Here is an 18278-nt window from a genome sequence, read left to right on the forward strand (position 1 = left end):
GCGTATATGTAAACACGGAAGGAAGCCAAAGAAAAAAAAATGTTATGCCTAGGAACGCATATTCTATACAAATTTGGTACATATAATGGAACAGTCACACCGGTTGGTTCGCAACAAAAAGGTAGGTCAAGCCGGGTTATGGGCATAGTCGATTCCATAGCTGCCTCGTTCAAGTCTTTCCCTCCATTGCGGCGTATGAGTAATGGCATTAGACGTACGATCGGATTAAGCAGCGTTTCCAACTTGTCTTCATGCAGACATGCACGGTTGCAGTCTAAAACATGTATGCGCCACTGTGATATATCAATGACAACACCAATCCAATGCCTCCCGTCGACTTGAAATGGGCAGTATAGTACTGCAACCTGGTCAGACCAGGGCATATTTGGGAAGCATGGATCCCCAAAAATACTTGAGAAACTGAATTTTCCTACGTCTCGAACACGACTGAATTGCTGGTACTCCCCACGAAGAGCATTCACGAAACTAGCAGGCATGAAATCATAAGATTTTATACCCTCTTTACGCAGACGGCTTCAGATAAATGTAACAACCATGTCTGCCGCCTGTAAACAAAAAACATTAGATTTGCAGCTGGAAACCAAATATTATAGAACTTTGATTACCTAATAGGTTGCGGTTGCGAAGATTCAAAAAAGGACTGAAAAACAGAATTGGCAACAATAACACTTCTCCGAGATCGTATTCCCTACAAGGAGGTTTGAGTATTAATATTTTAAACGGTAGAGGCTAATCATAAATAAATGGTATGTATGGTATTTTACCTTCGCATATGCATTACAGTGCTAAATCCAGCCAGCCGGAATGCATTAAGTCGAACACACGGGGTAAATCCACCAACGAAAGGGCCAACCAACGATTGTAGGTGTCTCAAATGTTGATGTGGGTTTTGTTGGTGAGGTGGAAGAAGAGGTACACACATCAGGAAGCGGCGGCAATTCTAATTGCAACTTTTGTTTACGCGGACCAGGTTTTTTATTGCCTCGTCCTTTACCCTTTATCTTCTTAAGAACCGGTTCTGGAGATGAAAACCTCACGGAAGGTGTACGACGCCTTTTGCTAGCCCTCGTCTCCACAACTAGAGAGGGAAATTGGTTTACTGGTGTTTCCCCTTGATCTTTTAGGTCTGGAACGTGAGGTGTTCCACCCCACCGCTGGGTCGGTGTCATCCAGCGGTGACACTGATGTATCTACTAAATGAGATGGCTGCAAATATATAAACGATTCAAAATCATATAGCGAGTTGAAGTTGAACTACATAATGAAATACATATGCTTCATATGTACATAGAAGAACCACTATTAGGTATGTAACATAAGTGTACAACTTACATCATCTGTCGCTGAAGTCGGAGAACTGGAGGGCGGATGCTGAACCTCCATCTGTATAGGTTGAGGGGCTGCCGCTTTATAAGAAGGTTCAGAAGAGGCCAGATTAACATTGTCCTCATCGACAGCAGGTCCTTTATCTAGATTGTCACCCGACCGAGCCTGAAAATATATATCATTTTTGCGTCAGTTACCGGCGGATCAGTAGAAACTGAGGAACATTAAGTCCACTATTATTCAATGACAATGGCAACAACTTCGTTTTTTCTGTTCACAGTATTCCATATTAATCATACATATGGTATAGTCCAAGAACGAAATCCAAGCGCAGTTGTTAAATATTTACTTATGTTAAACCAACCAAAAGAGGGTTATTAATGTAAAATACAATATTGACCACTCCCACTTACAGGAGGTTCGTCTTCAACCCCATCTGTGCCCGATGTAGCGACATCATCTTTAAAGGCGTCCGGTAAAGATGGGTGCTGGTCACCAGAATCCGCAGGAGTGATGTGGTCGGCTATTGGTTCACCAGTATGTCGTGTGACTCAAACATCACAAAGTTTAAATTTGACAGGAGTCCATACCATATAACCAAATAGTATACATTTTCCTTACAGTTGTATTGTCGAACTCAGAAGGGGCTTCATCCGATGATGCAAGCGTTCCCCCATCTTTTCCTCCAAGCTGAGCACCAGGAGAAGGCACCTGAAAGGTTGCAGTGAGGTCTGATGGAAAGGTGGAGGTCGTTGTTTGGATTCCATGGCCATTATTTCGAGGAATACAATTGGATATTCCTCCATCTCCTATGCGCAGAGACATGAAAAATGATAGAATTAAAAAAAAAGTAGCAGGCAAGCTTAATAAATGTAAACACACAACACTACCTCCTGCTGGATCTTGCATTGCGCCTTGTGAAGACACCCTCGATGCGGCTAAAACTTCCTCTTTTAGGAGGAGCATTTCTCGGCTTATGTGGGTTCTTAAAGTTGCTAACAAGGGCCCTCCACGTGCATGTAGTTCCTTTGCCAATACACGCACCAGATTTGGAACATCCAAGTTAACCCCCTGGCCACACCCTCCTGCATGACCATCTGTATTTTAGGTTTGAGCAGGATCTGACCCATCAGGGCCTAATCTGTCTGGGCCATAACCACCCTTATATTTCTTAGCATCAGACGCCTTTACACCACCACGCCATGTATTGATTTCAAAGGGGAAGCCATCGCGAATCAAAGATACCATATGAGCAACTTGGAGATCTTCCACCTCATCTTGGATAGGAGGTATGTCAGACACTTCACATAGTATGGAACAAACTGTAGCCTGCAAAATACCAAATGCAAAGCGCTTTATGTTTATGTAAAAGATGCAAGATTATGAGAACTAGTTAAAAATGTTGCCACTTTACCTGTCCAATGAGCTCAAGATTTTGCACAGTTACAACATTAATTTTAACACTCCGAGCACAAACGCCATCGACAATGTCTTCTGTGGGAAGCTCGTCATTCACCAGATCTTCCCCTAAGCGTGATTCTGCAATAATTTGTGGGCAGCTGCAGACTGTGACTAGAACCATAGCATGCGAAAACCCTTGTATTGCCAGTGTGTCTTGTGCCAATTGTCCTGCCGACCTAATCTTTCCGCTTGAAACCGTTAAGAGAAACGAATCCCTTCCCCAAGGATAATCCATAAACAACCCAATATTACTGACCATCTCTACTACTTCTGGTCTAATCGGTGTTAACCCACTAGTTGGGCATATAATACCTTCTACTAGCAGGAGAAGAGACAAACGCAATCTGGTATCCTCATCTTTGTACTTGTCTTTTTGTCCCAATCTGCATAGGATCTACTCTGGTGTAATCGTCTCCTCACTGCCAAATAATGATTGCCAAACGGCGCCATCACCACCTAATTGTTTTCCCTTTGATTTGTCTTTTTTTTCCCCTTTTCCCATACGCTGTCCGCCCAGCGACAGTGTTGGCGGAGTCCCACAATTGAGACCTGTAACTAATACGAAGTCTCCAATACCATATCGAATTGACTTCCCTGTAAACAACCACCACAGCTCATACAACTTCTTGGTCACCAACTGACGCGACAACAGCTGGTGTGCAAACATTACTGAAAATGTATGTACCCCATAAGAATTAGTTGTCTAAACTGAGATTCAGCCAATAGCTTCTGCTGAGCATCCGAAAGTGCTGTTTTTACAACCTCAATCCACCGCAAATTGAAGTAGTTGTTTATTCTTTTCCGTCCTGTTGGTTCATATCATGTCTGAAACAAGCGTTCTGGCAAACCTAACTCTTCCATCCTGTCGATTGAAAGAAAGTGAATACAGGGCAATTATATCAACGAACCTACATCAGATACAAAGTAAGACAATGAAAGTACAAAACTACTCCAATTGGCAAGCGTCCAAATTTTCTTTACCTTACGTGATGCTATACTACATAAACATAGGTATAGTAACTGTGGGAAATCTAAACAGGTTAGGTTATACAATTTACTCGCATTATTTACAATACAAAATACAAACATGCAACACGGTATACAAACGTGCACGATAATATACTTCATGTACAAAGCAAAGGGACACATCGTATTCAATTGCAGACGGGAATTGGACAAATCAAAAGGGATACATATGCAGACAAAAACTCGTCTATACTACATTACTTTATCGAATAGTCTATTAAACGCTCCTTATGTTACGGTGAAACAGTTTCGAAAGTACCTTCCTACTCCGCGGACGATCACCCCTTTCGCACAGATCTGCAATATATTGCAGAGTGTAGTATCAATTTCATAAACCCCTTCAGGTTTTCTCATAAAATGATTTCAGAGTGGTATAGTGATACGAAATCGAACTTACCTCCGTTGATGGCTTCGCTTTTCCCTCTGAAATCGGGCCGCATGCGCCACTGACACCGCCTTTGTTCCCGAAATCGGCCGGATTTTTTTTCTATTGCGACAAAGGCTAACGCTCTCCAAATCGTTCTTCTATGTCGCTTTGTTTTGGTAAGAACGGCAGTGGAAACTGTTCAGTTTCCTGGGGTAAGGAAAATGGAAAAAGCGGTGGGTCCAAGGCTTTCTCACGCGCAGTCTGGGGCATGGTTGGCATTATACACAAATACGACGCCCCGTAGCCTAACATCTGATATGGTTAGAATCTTAGTTTCGATTTTCGCTATTGTTATGCGTTCAAATTTCCCTTAAAATAATTAAAATTTTAATGAGAAAAAATTAGAGAAATTTCCTAGGATAACTCTTTTAAGTTTTTATCACAAAAATAGTCATCAATGAGGAAAATGACCAAAATAAGTTTTATTGAAGGGTAAAATGTATTTTTATCCAAGGGTTAACTAATCTAGACTTAGGGTGGGGTTTTGGGATATGGTTTCAAATTTTAAAAAATAAAAATTAAAAATTTCAAGAAAAAGGACTATTTTGGTCTTTTTTCTTTTTAAGGGCTATTTTTGTAACAAAAACTTAAAAATGACTATTTAAGAGAATTGCCCAAAAATTTATATAAAGTTTTAAGGGGACAAATCCAACTTTTAAATGTCTCTTTTTTTCAATTTTCTCTAAAATTTGTCCAAAGAAATTAATATTGACGGTACATATTACATCTATACTATTTAAGCAAAATCCCTCGTATTAGTGAGATTATTCACAAAATTTTAAAAGGAAATTTTAAACTACACCAATATATTGTCAAATAAAAATCAGTTGACTTACGTCAACTTACGACATATACTATACAAATATAATTTCTCGAGTGTTGGCACAAATCAACACATTTAAAAATGAGAGCACAAGTGCTAATATTTATGCAACAAACAAAAGTAAATACATGTTACAAAATTAAAATAACAAGGAAATATCATTTACACAAACATATTAAAAAATCAAATATATATGAATATATTCAAACGAAAAATATATCCGCGCTTTTAAGAGTGTTTAAATTGAACGATGACATCAAATCCAAACCCTTCTAAATAATGAAGTCATATCAAATATGAATTGAGAATCCAAACCCCAAACTACCTTCATGTATTTTTACCAGCTTCTCAATAATTCACACCAGTAATAAATCAAGAAAGACAAACTCAAACAAACCCAAAGTCATAAAAATATTTGCTTTTAGGCCGCTCAATACTTACAAATTTATAGTAAACCTAAAAGAAAAGTAACAAATCAGTGCGCAACTTTTAAAACAAGCGATATAGCTTAGTAACTGAGCATTCCATCTAGTTAATTTGTGTGTTTGTTTATAAAAAAAGCTTAACTAAAAATAGTATAAAATTTAAGGGCCATGTTTACATAAATTTTATTTGGTTTCTTTTAGAAGATTCCAGTCCAGCCATGAGTAGTTGAACTTGGTCAATATTCTTTACCCATCAAAGACCCATAACGAACCAAGACTAGACCCAAAAACCATATATGACCAGACCAATATTACAAACCGGCTATGTTGCATGGAAACTCCGTTGAAAGTCCGTTTCACGTTTCGGAAACGTTTCGGAATCGGAATCTCTCGGAAACTCGCAGAAACGCATTGGAAACTTGTTTCTTAAAAATCTCAGTTTGGAAACTTAATGGAAACTTGCGTTTCGATTTTGGAAACTCCCGATTCTGTTTTGGAAACGCTTAAAAAACTCTTTTTTTATTATTTTAGAACAAATTGTATATATAATTAATAAATATAAGGATTAGTTTGTTATTTTGATAGTGGTCATGTTTGATGGAAGTATTAAAATGAGGTTGAAGATGATGTTATTGATCTTTGACTTGATGTTTTGATTTTTATTTATTTAAGTTGTTTAATATTTAAGTAATGGGTTTTTGTTATTTTGAATTTTATATGACTTTGATGTTTAATGATGATTTATTTTATTTTTCGTATGATTAAATAGAATGACTATTTATTTATTTATATTCTAAGATATACTAAACATAATAAAAATAAATGCAAATATTAGTTATATATATATATATAGGATGACAAATATATATATATATAGACGTTTCTAAAACGTTTCCAAAGAAAAATCAAAACAAAAATCAAATTTCCACGTTTCGAAACGTTTTGTTTCCGCGTATCCGTTTTCGTTTCCATGCAACCTAGCAAACTGGGTTATTAAGAACTGTCCAATTCCAGACCTTTCTTTATGTAGATCCAGCGCAGAATTATCTTTGGCATCCAATATACTTCTCTTCGGATGTAACGTAGTACCTTAAGGTGCCATTAATCAGGAAAATTTCTCGGATTTCTTAGAGTTCAACTTAACTAGTCAAAATTTTCATAACACGTGTGGCATCCATAGATCCATAGCTTGTTCGTGATCTGTCTCATCCACTCATATGAACAAAGGGAACCCATCTTAAGAAAAGAACCTTGTTATGTTGTTTTTTTTTTTTTTTTTTTTTTTTTTTTTTTTTTTTTTTTTTTTTTTTTTTTTTATAAACTATTATGTTGTTTTCTTTTGTAAACTAATAGTTTCTTTTCTTAAGTATTCTTTTGTGAATTTGATTATCTACCTTATGATACATGTATACGGTGGCATGCATATTTTGTTTTTATCTTTAAGGGCGGGAATATTATTTTTTTACATTTTTTTAGAAATTTTATTTTTATATTTATGATTTTTAGTCATGTGTTTTCTCTTTGTATAATACTTCTTTTAAATAATTAATAAGAAATTTTAATAATTGTATTAAAATAGTTGGAGTACACATATATGAATAGGTCATCTTGATGTTTTAATAGAATAGATATCAATATTAACCATTTCAAACGACATAACTTTAATTATTGGGCTGCATACAGTTTGGACTTAAACATAGTCGACAGTTTAGCCATTGAGAGTTGTGGGTTCCTAAAATTTTGGAATTAAGAAAAGAGGTTACAAAATATATACGGTTAGAAGTAGTTATTTTTTTTTAAACATTGCTTAGAAATAATTATGGTTATAGGATTCTATTTATATTTTAAATAGGTCCAGTGGCACAAAAGTAATATTCCAAGGTCTACCAGGGGTAAAAGATAGCAATGATTCTGTATTAATAATATTGATATTAAAATAGTTGGAGTACACATATATGAATAGGTCATCTTGATGTTTTAATAGAATAGATATCAATATTAACCATTTTAATAGAATAGATATCAATATTAACCATTTTAATAGAATAGATATCAATATTAACCATTTTAATAGAATAGATATCAATATTAACCATTTTAATAGAATAGATATCAATATTAACCATTTTAATAGAATAGATATCAATATTAACCATTTTAATAGAATAGATATCAATATTAACCATTTTAATAGAATAGATATCAATATTAACCATTTTAATAGAATAGATATCAATATTAACCATTTTAATAGAATAGATATCAATATTAACCATTTTAATAGAATAGATATCAATATTAACCATTTTAATAGAATAGATATCAATATTAACCATTTTAATAGAATAGATATCAATATTAACCATTTTAATAGAATAGATATCAATATTAACCATTTTAATAGAATAGATATCAATATTAACCATTTTAATAGAATAGATATCAATATTAACCATTTCAAACGACATAACTTTAATTATTGGGCTGCATACAGTTTGGACTTAAACATAGTCGACAGTTTAGCCATTGAGAGTTGTGGGTTCCTAAAATTTTGGAATTAAGAAAAGAGGTTACAAAATATATACGGTTAGAAGTAGTTATTTTTTTTTAAACATTGCTTAGAAATAATTATGGTTATAGGATTCTATTTATATTTTAAATAGGTCCAGTGGCACAAAAGTAATATTCCAAGGTCTACCAGGGGTAAAAGATAGCAATGATTCTGTATTAATAATATTGATTTTGTTAGCCACACGTTTCCTACTATTTATCCTTTTTCAAAAAAAAAATTAATACGCAAAAAAAAAAGACAGTTCATCTTTTCTTCACTTCAATTCACATGCATATAAAAGAATCACCTAAATCTTGAAAAATGATCGACAAGAAAGTCTTTTGAATCTTGTTATTAATATATTTTGCTTCACTTAAATACATTTTTAATAAGATCTACCGTTTCGTTTTACGAACCAATTGATCTTGGTAGCTTCGCGTACGTTTTCCCCACCTGCAAGGTAACAACACACAAACAAAGAGCAAAGTCGAAACTTAACTTATGACTTAAGAAAGACATTGCAATGCCCTTTTTCAAAAAAAAAAAAGGAAGAAGAAGACATTGCAAAACGATTTCTTGATATTCAAGTTACGTACGTACCCTACTAGGAGACAAATAGTAATAACGATCATTGCTGTCCGGAGAGAGCACCGAAGGAGGCTGTGACGGTGAAGCATAGAGTGTAGGCCTGAGAAACGGAGACTGACGGTAAGGTGAGTTTATCGGTGACCGGAGCAGCGTAGAGATCATGATGTTAGGCGACAGTGGACTTGAGCGATACGGCGAGATAGGAGATGTTAGCTCCGAAATCCACGTGGCAGTTCCCGGCGAATGTGGATTCGAGTTCCCAGCTATTGGCATGTTTATTGTTATCCTACGGAGGTAACAAAAGAGATTCCGAGTCTTGTGAAAAATAATGTAACTTGCACTCTATCCATTATGATTCATTAGTGGTGATCAATCATACCTCTTATGAACTTCGACATACCGGTCTGTCTCATCAAATATTTCTTCCTACAAGGTTCATAATTAAGATGGTTAGCTAAAATATAATGTTAGTAGTCTAACCATCTATAATGATTAATTACTTACCTGTATGAGTTCCTCCATGACATCTTCTAGAGTTATTATGCCGATGACTTCTTCATCTTCATCAGCAATGCTATCAATGTATCGGATTGGACTCTGATGATTAACTTCACTTGAGTTCATCACAGGAATGCTCAAAACAACATTTCCATCTTTATTATCCGTTCCTGAATTAAGACAAAAATATACTTCTCATCTCAATACTTTATATTATTTCAGATTTAATGATCTATCATATATACAAGTCTCTTAACCATTGATGCTCTTGTCATGGACAGGAGTGTTGGTATTGGTACAGTTCTTAGTCCCAACGACAGCAGCCATGTGGCTTCGACCTGTTTGGAAGATGTTGAGGATGTCGTAGAGAGGTAGATTCAAATTGACCCTGCTTGCAGAAAACAATAATTAAACTTTTTGGACCGTTACGTTCCAGCTTAGAAAGCAGTTTTGTTAGAAAAATCAATATACCTAGGCATTCTTCTGATGGGGAGATCTCTGATCGGTGTCTCATCTTCAGGACGGACTTTGATCAAGTTCTTGACCTAATCAAAAACTCATGTCAGAAGGCATAGTGTTTCTCAAGATTACTTAACTGTGTAGATTTTGTTGCTTACTCACAAGAATATATCCGATGATAACAGTAGGATCCACCGAGTATACAGGGATTCGGCTATGGCCTTCACTTGCTATTAGTCCCATTGTCTTTCTGTGAACCCCAAATTGAAGGATAAGAATAACAAACTAACTGAAAATGTATTATTTGAGGAAAAACAGAATGAAGAACATACTCGTCGAGCCTGGAGTTGATATCAAGTGAGAATATCTTGGAGACTGATGTCATTGCGTCTTTGGCACTCTTGTGAGACATGTCGAGAGCTCCTGATATGATTGTTGTTTCATCGTGAGTTAGTTCCCCGCCTTTTCCTGCCTAGTTATCAGAAGAAAGGACACCGAGAAAGACATAGGTTTTAGCTTACATATTGACAAAACAATTTTTCAAAAAAAAAAATCATCTCAAAACTTGAAATAAACCTCGTTTCCATGCATAAACACAAATGACTTGAGCTCTGCTCGTCTGAAAAGTGTAGAATGTCTTCTTCCAAGCAATAAATCGAGTAGCTAAGAACATTGAAGGAAGAAGTAAAAGTTTGAAGCATTGTTTTTGACTTAAAAAACAATTTCTGCTTCATTCTAATAAAATTCCATTGGTTTTTAAGCTGATTGAGTTACCTTGCTGATTGGATAAGCTAGCGGAAAGAAGACTATGACAATAAATCTAACCAAAATCGATAGCTTTGCTCCGATGCTTAGCCCGTATCGAGAGCATACAGCTTGAGGTATAATCTACAACAATCAAAAAAGAACAGTCATGGCCGGTTCTGTCACAACCTGAACATTGGCCTAGTGCCCAATTTTTTTTTAAATTAATATACATATACATAGACTCTAATATTATTTTTAAAAAAATTATTAAAATTTTAGTAAAATGTTTATGGTCTCCAAAATCTCAAAGCTAGTCCTGAGAACCGTACGAGTTTTTGGGCAACCTTAAATGAATCAGATCAGCACAGAAAGCTAGTTCAAACTCCACTTACCTCGCCAAATGCAAGTATGAGAGTCACAGATATCAGAACAGAGCCCCAAGCTGGAAGCAGGGAATCAACAAAGACTGGTAGAGCCTTTTAGATTTTAGCAACAGAAACATTGTCATTAAATACTAAATAAAAAGTTGAAAAAGATAAAGTTAAGTTGTATCTAAAGATATGTGCATAAGCATGATACCTCCATCGCCAAAGCATTGCCTATGAGGAGTGTACACAGCAGAAGATGCTGGTTCTTAACGAGTGGCAGGATCTTTTCTGGCCATTTCGTTGTATTTTTTTAATGGTGTTAGTTTGAAGTGAACTATGAAGTAAAAAAAGTATGAGTAGGGTCAATGGGTTCATGACACTGACCAGCGTTTCTGCGGTCGTTGGGTTCACCAGCCTTAGCTATGACCTCAAGTTCGACGAGACTAAGGGACATAAGACCAAGGGTCAGTCCTGACATTAAACCTGCGAAAGCAACTAGACCAAAACATGCAGTAAGGTAAAACCAGAACATAGGTTCACAGCAAGGGACATCATTTGCTGCCATTTCAGAAGTTTTTTTAGAGAGTAAAGACTATATGAATGTTGAGAGTGGGGGATAATGAGTTTGGGTATCATAGTAACTTAAATAGTAGCCAGGGATGACAAAGTAATACCAACTGCTACACCATGATTTAAATAGATCCAAGAACCACCATCCAAATATCTATAGTAAAGAAGTTATCTTATTCTTGATTAGCCATTACATAAGGTGGATACAATCTCTTTCCTACGAACCTTTGCAACTCAAAATCAACATTTTGGTCGACATAAACACACAATTTTTCTGTCCACACAATTTTATCTAATCATTGTCAGTTTACCATTCTCCTCTGACCTGATATCACAAAGTCTTATGATGTGATAATTGTCAGTTTACCATTCTCCTCTGACCTGATATCACGTTGTTTACCAAAAAAAAAAGAGAGGGTGATGTTGGCGAAGACATCAAGTATACAATTTGGTAGAACAAGGATAGAGCATGGAATGTCACACTCACTTAGTCGCTATTATTGTGTGGTGCAATTCTTAAACAAAAGGTGTGAGGAGAACAACGTGAAACAACCCGCATCGTCAATTCATAGCAAGTGGAAACGATTCACCAAATAAGACCAAATGTGCACAAAATGATTGATTTCAGGAAAATATATTTTTGTTAATTCAAGGATCTTCAGAAATACTAGTAAAACAAGAGAGCGAGTTCCTACGGAGCAGGTGGAGAAGTATTAAAAAATGGATGATAACAAAACAGTGACCGATTCACTAAAGAAGCAAACAAACGATTCAAGGGACGAGTAGAACATAATAATATCTGTAAGGGTCGGATATAAGAAATGACCTCAAAAATGAGGCTAAATAAGCTATAAAATAGTTCAGACGAATTCTCCCAACAAAAAGTAAGAGAAGCTAATTAAATATTGTCCTATTCCACCAAGAAATCGAAGACAAGTGCTGCCTAATACAAGTAAGCTAAGCTTATTACCATCAATTTAGTATATAATATGGGGGAAGAACATCATTATCTTCTTAAGTTTTCTGCTAACAAATCCACTAACAATTAATTTATTCAGTTGTCACTTTTAGTAAAACAAATGTGGCTTTGATTGGTTGCAGTTGTGACTTTAGTTTTTTGTTTAAGAAATTAGGCATTAGCTTTTTTAGTTAAAAGTTAAAAGTTAAGAGACGAGTTCTTATATTCCGCTAAGAACCCCCCTTAAGAGCGCCGCAATAATCATGCTCTCTTTACAAACATGGATCATCTTTTCTGGAGGGTTTTCTCGGAGTTAGATGATCATCAGTTTGCATGGATACTATGGTACATTTGGAAATAAAGAAATAATAAAGTTTTTAGTAATTTGGACATTGATCCTAGGGATACACTCAAATTGGCAGAAACAGAATCAACACTCTGGGCTAAGGCACAGATAGTGAGTGAACAGAGGACAGTATCACACGTAGAGGTTACGACTTTACCGTCAATTCCAGGAAGATGGTGTTTTACAGATGGTTTCTGGAAAGAGAATGTTATTTACTCCGGACAGGGTTGGCTCAGTACTTTAGAAGGATTTGATGGGCTGATGGGGGAGAGAAATGTTCGGGTTAGTCTATCTCCTCTTCATGCGGAGACGCAAGCACTACTCTCTGGGCAATGGAATGCATGAGGAACTTACGTCAATTTCAGGTTACATTTGCAACGGATTGTTCTCAATAGGTGAAGATGGTTTCAGAACTAGAAGAATGACCAACTTTTGCAAGTTATTTGGAAGATATTAAAGTCCTGAAATAAAGTTTCATCCATTCAGAGATAATCCATGTACCAAGAACGCAAAATTCAACAGTGGATAGCCTAGCACGCAGTATCAGGAAGCAACCGTCTTTCGTCGTTCACATGGATCAATATCTCCCAATTTGGTTTACAGAGTCTATATGAGTATGTATAAGTTGATGACAAAAAAAAAGACTTATTTCCAAAGATATTAAAAGCACTGAATAAAAATGCTAGAAAATTCATTTTTAGAGCTAACATATTTTTTTCTAATTTTTTAACGGGATAATTTTATCTTTACCACCACTAAAGGGACATTTTCAAAAATATTTTTTTCATTAAGTGTCAAAAGACTGTTATACATTTGATCTCTATATAAATTAAAATATATATATATTTTTTATGTTTTCGAATTATACTTTTTCAAATTTGAATTTTTTTATAAAAAAATTTTTTGAATTTTTTTAATTTCTTTTGAAAATCGAAAATTATGTTTGAAACTATTTTAAAAAATTTATATATATTTTTTAAGTATTTATTTATATATTTATTAGAATCCTAAATTTTACATTCCAAAAACCCTACTCCACCCCTCAACTCTAAACTCTAAATCTAGATTAGTTAACCCTAAGGATATAAATGTCTTTTATTCTTATTAAAAGTGAAGGTAAAAAGGGTTAGTGTTTAGTGTAAATACGAAAAGTGGTACTATGAATGTGGTATCTGTGGTAATTTTTTTTTTTACCGTAGATTTATTTTCATAAGTAAAGGATGTGTGCTTTAAAGAAAAGATTCAGAGATAAATAATAGATGATGTACACAATTTCTAGTGTCTTTTCCAATCAACCCTATAGTAAACAGAAAATTAGCAACATACCTATGAGTCGTCCTAACTATTAACATTACCAAAAACCCTGAAAAACTCACAATAGTTGTAGATAGAAGAAGATGATATTTCATCGGGTTGGCCTCACTCGGCCCAAAGCCTTCAAGTGTAATACATATTTGGGTCTAATCCGTTTTGATTCACAAGCATTTTGGGCTGTTTTAAAATTTGATTCAAACATCAAAATCTAAGAAGTTTTACAATTTTGATAATAAATTTTAGACAAATAAATATAAAATAAACATAGATATCTCATTGTTAATATATTTTAATCAAATCTAATCATTAAAATCAAATTGACCGAATAAAGTCAAATAAAATGTGGGTAATTATATTATCATATAAATAAAAACTAAATTACTTTAACCTAACTAATGAAATTCATATTAAAATCTGAATCATCACTTTCTAAATCTTTATCACCAAAAATATTCGTCACAATAAAAAATTAAAAAAAAAAAAAATTTCAAAGCTTTTTCCATTTTTTTTTCTAAAGCTCAGCCACATCTCCGTTAGTCAAGATCACGAAAATTTTGTTTACAACATTGTGTTCTTTAATTTGAGTAGTGTGTTTATGTGAAACTTCAAGAGGCAGGTAGTATATTAGAGCAACCACATTTGAGTTTCTTGCTTTAAAATACATGTACGTGTATGTATATATTATATATGCGTATGTAATTGTGGGGTTCTAAGCTTTACGGAAAACCCAACCGTTCGGCTTTACGGAAAACCCAACCGTTCGGCTTTACGGGAAACTCAACCGAAAGTTTCTTAAATAAGAAACTTTCGGTTGAGTTTCCCGTAAAGCTTAGAACCCTACAATTACATACGCATATATAATATATACATACACATACATGTATTTTAAGAATCTAGGAACAAAAAACCTCCAATAAGGTTGCTGTCTCATGAACCATTTCTCCGTGGAGGAGGATTCGGTAAACAAGGACAAAAGATTCACATATTGTCCCAAAAGTATTTCCATTAAAGTTATATATTTTCTCTGCAATAACTTTTATTAAATATGGAATTTTTCTAACTATATATTTTTAATTTTTGTTAAATAGGAAAAATATAAACATAGAAAAATTTTATGTGATTGGTTGAAATTTTTGTTACTGTTAATTTTGAAAATATTATATAACTTGTTCTATGAATTTCGGAATGTACATTCTACTTTTTAGTGGGGAAAGGAAATTGTGTTTTAACTTTTGAATTATTTCTACCACCAAACATTGATCTACGGTTTGTTTAAACAAGTTTTCTACTGCTTTTTCATTATTCAACCAATTCAGGAATGGACATTCTACCATTTCTTGTTCCTTTTAGCAGTTTATGAAAGTATTTTTTACCATGTTCTAAAATTTTCCTTTGCTCTACTTTGCATAGATTACCAATTATGAAACCTTGTCTATTCTACCAATTGTTGAATGTATTTTCTGCCAATTTAATTATGAAAATCCTAAAATTTTGGAAATGTTGTTATCATATCTTTCTTCTCCATTTTTTCTTACATTTGATGCTAAAAATATTTTTTCTATTAACATTTTTTCTCCTTTTATTATTTTTTTTCTTGTTGTTTTAGTATTCATCTCAGTCAATATACAACATATCTTTGTAATTTGTGCTACATATCTTTAATCGCGAAGTCCAAAATTTTGTTGGATATGTGAGGAAGAAAGCATAGTTCAGTTGTGTCTGATATTTAGACCTATTCTTGATAATTATTAGAATAATAAATTCAAAATTGATTTGGATGCTGGAAAGGATAGAAATATTTCCAAAAATCCAGGAGATAGTATGACTCCAGAAAATTCAATGACCAATGATATGCTGTGAAAACTAGCATCAGATTCACATAGGTGATCCATCTTGAACATGTAGAAATATAAACCAAAACCAAGAAAATGTGAAGTTACGTCCTATTATGTCAATACATGCATAACAATTTACAAAAAATCGAAAGAAAATAGTTACAAGTCTTAGCTGCTGGTTCCCCCGTAATGCAATGGAAATCAGAAATATACAACTCCGGAATAATGTTAAATTTAATTTCAAGTTTGATACCAGGTAATATATAGAAAAACAAAATATACCCTATTACAAAAAAAAAAAAGTAAGACAAAATTGTAGGTTTGTATGTTTCAAGAAATAGCAAGTTCATATTTTTCAAATAGTTGCACGTTTTTAAAGGTTTTTTTTTATATTTTTTACTAATTATTTTTAGTTTTATTTAAGTTTAGACATAATTAAGACGAGACATTTAAAATTATAAATAAGGGTGATAACCACGCGTCTGTGGTCGGGTGGTCAAGGCGTTCCGTGGATCTCCAAGGGACCCGAATTCGAATCCGCACTACACCAGATTTCCACAGCGCGTGGCCACCGGAGCTTTCACATTCTCTCTCCAGGGAAATGGTTTACCATATTTTTTTTTATAAATAAGGGTGTAATTAGATTATCATTACTTTTAAGTGTTACTAGGACAATGTTTTGCGGAGAAGGTGTATAAAGAAGGGGCATGGGTTTTTGTTCTCTTTTAGCAAATCTTTTAAGTTATGAAACACGTGAATCATATGAAAACTTTCTATTACGTTTCAACGTAACGTTAGATTCAAAAAGTTTTGCTTCTAGCTGCTAACTTTTTTTTGATGAATGACAGAATAAAAAGAAAAATATTTGTAAAGAAGAGAAGAGGGGAGACCAATGTCAAAGAAACATACCGTCAACACCATGGATGACGTAGATTGACTGTTCAAGTGTTTCAAGTGTGGTATTTCTCCGCCTAGTGTGGTTTCTTCTTTCTTTCTTTCTTTTTTTTTTTTTGAATGAAGTCTTTCTTTCACTCTCTTTATCCACCACTAATGGTATCACATTTTTGTGATTTTCTCTAACTTGAATCGAAATCCCATTTATTGCGACTGTGAATTTAATTCTTGGTTATTGCAATTGTTAACTATTACCTAAAATTTGAAATATTTGCAAATGCCAAGTGTGTAGCAATATAAGAAGTTTAAAATGTGTGCAAATGTTCAGCCTCTACAGCGAGAGAAAGGAGCTTGAAAGAAACAAAAAATGTTGAATTCAGAAAATACTATTAGTGACAAAGTTGTCTACATTGAAAGTTGAAAGATATATTAACCAATATATAAAAGAGATGGATCAATCCACTTATGAACATCATCTAATTTAACACTGTAGATTTTTTAGTTGCACAACTTGTTTATGAGACTTATCTCAATCATTATGTAGTGAATTTTTTTTTTACACAATTGTATGTTTAGAATATGTACAAAATAACATATTGATATGGTTGAAGTACATTGCAATTGGCCATTTGTTGTATATAAGTATAGATGGAGTTTTGTTTTCAAACTTTGGGTTTTTGGTGAATTCGTGTTTGCTACATGTGAAGGGAGATGATGTTATGGTCATTGTAACCTTCTCTTTTTTCGGACATATTATTACACTAGAAATCACACCAATACAAAGAACTAGATATTGCAATCTCACATCAACCATAAGCTCCATTCACAATATCATGTCAGATCATGAACCAAAGAGACTCTTTCAGCCTCCTATGCTCTCAATTCCCTTTTTACATTTATTGAAAACTCTAACCATAAACAGTCTGCGTAGAATATAAGCTTCTCCATGCTTATGTTCATGTAGGTGCCAAGTCAGCACTATCTCAGTACTTATCAATATCCCTTTCATAAAACACTTTCATCTAACAGACCTTGATTTAGTTTTGATTTTTTTTTGGGTCAAAGCTTTAGTTTTGATTTCAAGTACCAAATTAGATAGAAATATTAAGGACAGAACTTAGGTTCAACCCCTAGAGTGAACTTTTAAATTCACCCCACCCTTTAGCACCAATCAAATTGACACATAGATTATTAATTAAAAAACATTAAATTAAATAAAAAATAGCTACAAAAAATAAAAATGCTAATTTTAACGACGCTAACGCTTCCAGCTAAACCCTAAACCCTAAATTTTAAATTCTAAACCCTATACCCTAAATTCTAAACCCAAATCCAAACCCCTAAACCCAAACCCTATACCCTAAACCCTCTAAACTCAAACCCTATACCCTAAACCCTAATCCTAGACCCTAAACCCAAATTATATACCCTAAACCCAAAAACTAGATTATAAACCTAAACTCTATACCCTAAACCCAAGTCGTAGACCCTAAATCCAAACCGTAAATCTTAAACCCAAATTATATACCCTAAACCCAAAACCTTAACCATAAGTTTAAACTCTATACCCTAAACCCAAGTCGTAGACCCTAAATCCAAACCGTAAATCTTAAACCCAAATTATATACCCTAAACCCAAAA

At 34.1% G+C, this 18278-nt stretch overlaps 1 protein-coding gene across 2 annotated transcripts; it reads right to left on the minus strand.

The window, feature by feature from the left end:
* Window positions 1-8166: 8166 nt before the first annotated feature.
* On the minus strand, window positions 8167-11320 carry LOC106316524 (DUF21 domain-containing protein At5g52790). Of its 2 annotated transcripts, none has more exons than XM_013754424.1 (13): window positions 11105-11320; window positions 10932-11008; window positions 10745-10828; window positions 10380-10493; window positions 10182-10268; window positions 9938-10077; window positions 9768-9855; window positions 9618-9691; window positions 9404-9534; window positions 9153-9316; window positions 9028-9074; window positions 8661-8934; window positions 8167-8513 (listed from the first exon to the last, which is right to left on the minus strand). In XM_013754424.1, the coding sequence occupies exons 1-13, from the start codon at window positions 11283-11285 to the stop codon at window positions 8469-8471; spliced, it is 1506 nt and encodes a 501-aa protein (XP_013609878.1). In that variant the 5' UTR covers window positions 11286-11320; the 3' UTR covers window positions 8167-8468. The 2 variants fall into 2 exon arrangements, with proteins under 2 accessions (XP_013609878.1, XP_013609879.1); XM_013754425.1 differs by having other exon boundaries at window positions 8168-8513; window positions 9049-9074.
* Between the last annotated feature and the right edge of the window lie 6958 nt (window positions 11321-18278).

This window comes from Brassica oleracea, chromosome C9 (genome assembly GCF_000695525.1).
Source record: "Brassica oleracea var. oleracea cultivar TO1000 chromosome C9, BOL, whole genome shotgun sequence".
In the NCBI taxonomy this organism is placed as follows: Eukaryota; Viridiplantae; Streptophyta; class Magnoliopsida; order Brassicales; family Brassicaceae; genus Brassica; species Brassica oleracea.

Coding starts and splice junctions, on each gene's coding strand:
- LOC106316524 (XM_013754424.1), bottom strand. CDS start 11,285: ATGGCAGCAAATGATGTCCCTTGCTGTGAACCTATGTTCTGGTTTTAC. Junction 9,856..9,937: donor ATCAACTCCAGGCTCGACGA/GTATGTTCTTCA, acceptor TGGGGTTCACAG/AAAGACAATGGGACTAATAG. Junction 9,692..9,767: donor TTATCATCGGATATATTCTT/GTGAGTAAGCAA, acceptor GTTTTTGATTAG/GTCAAGAACTTGATCAAAGT.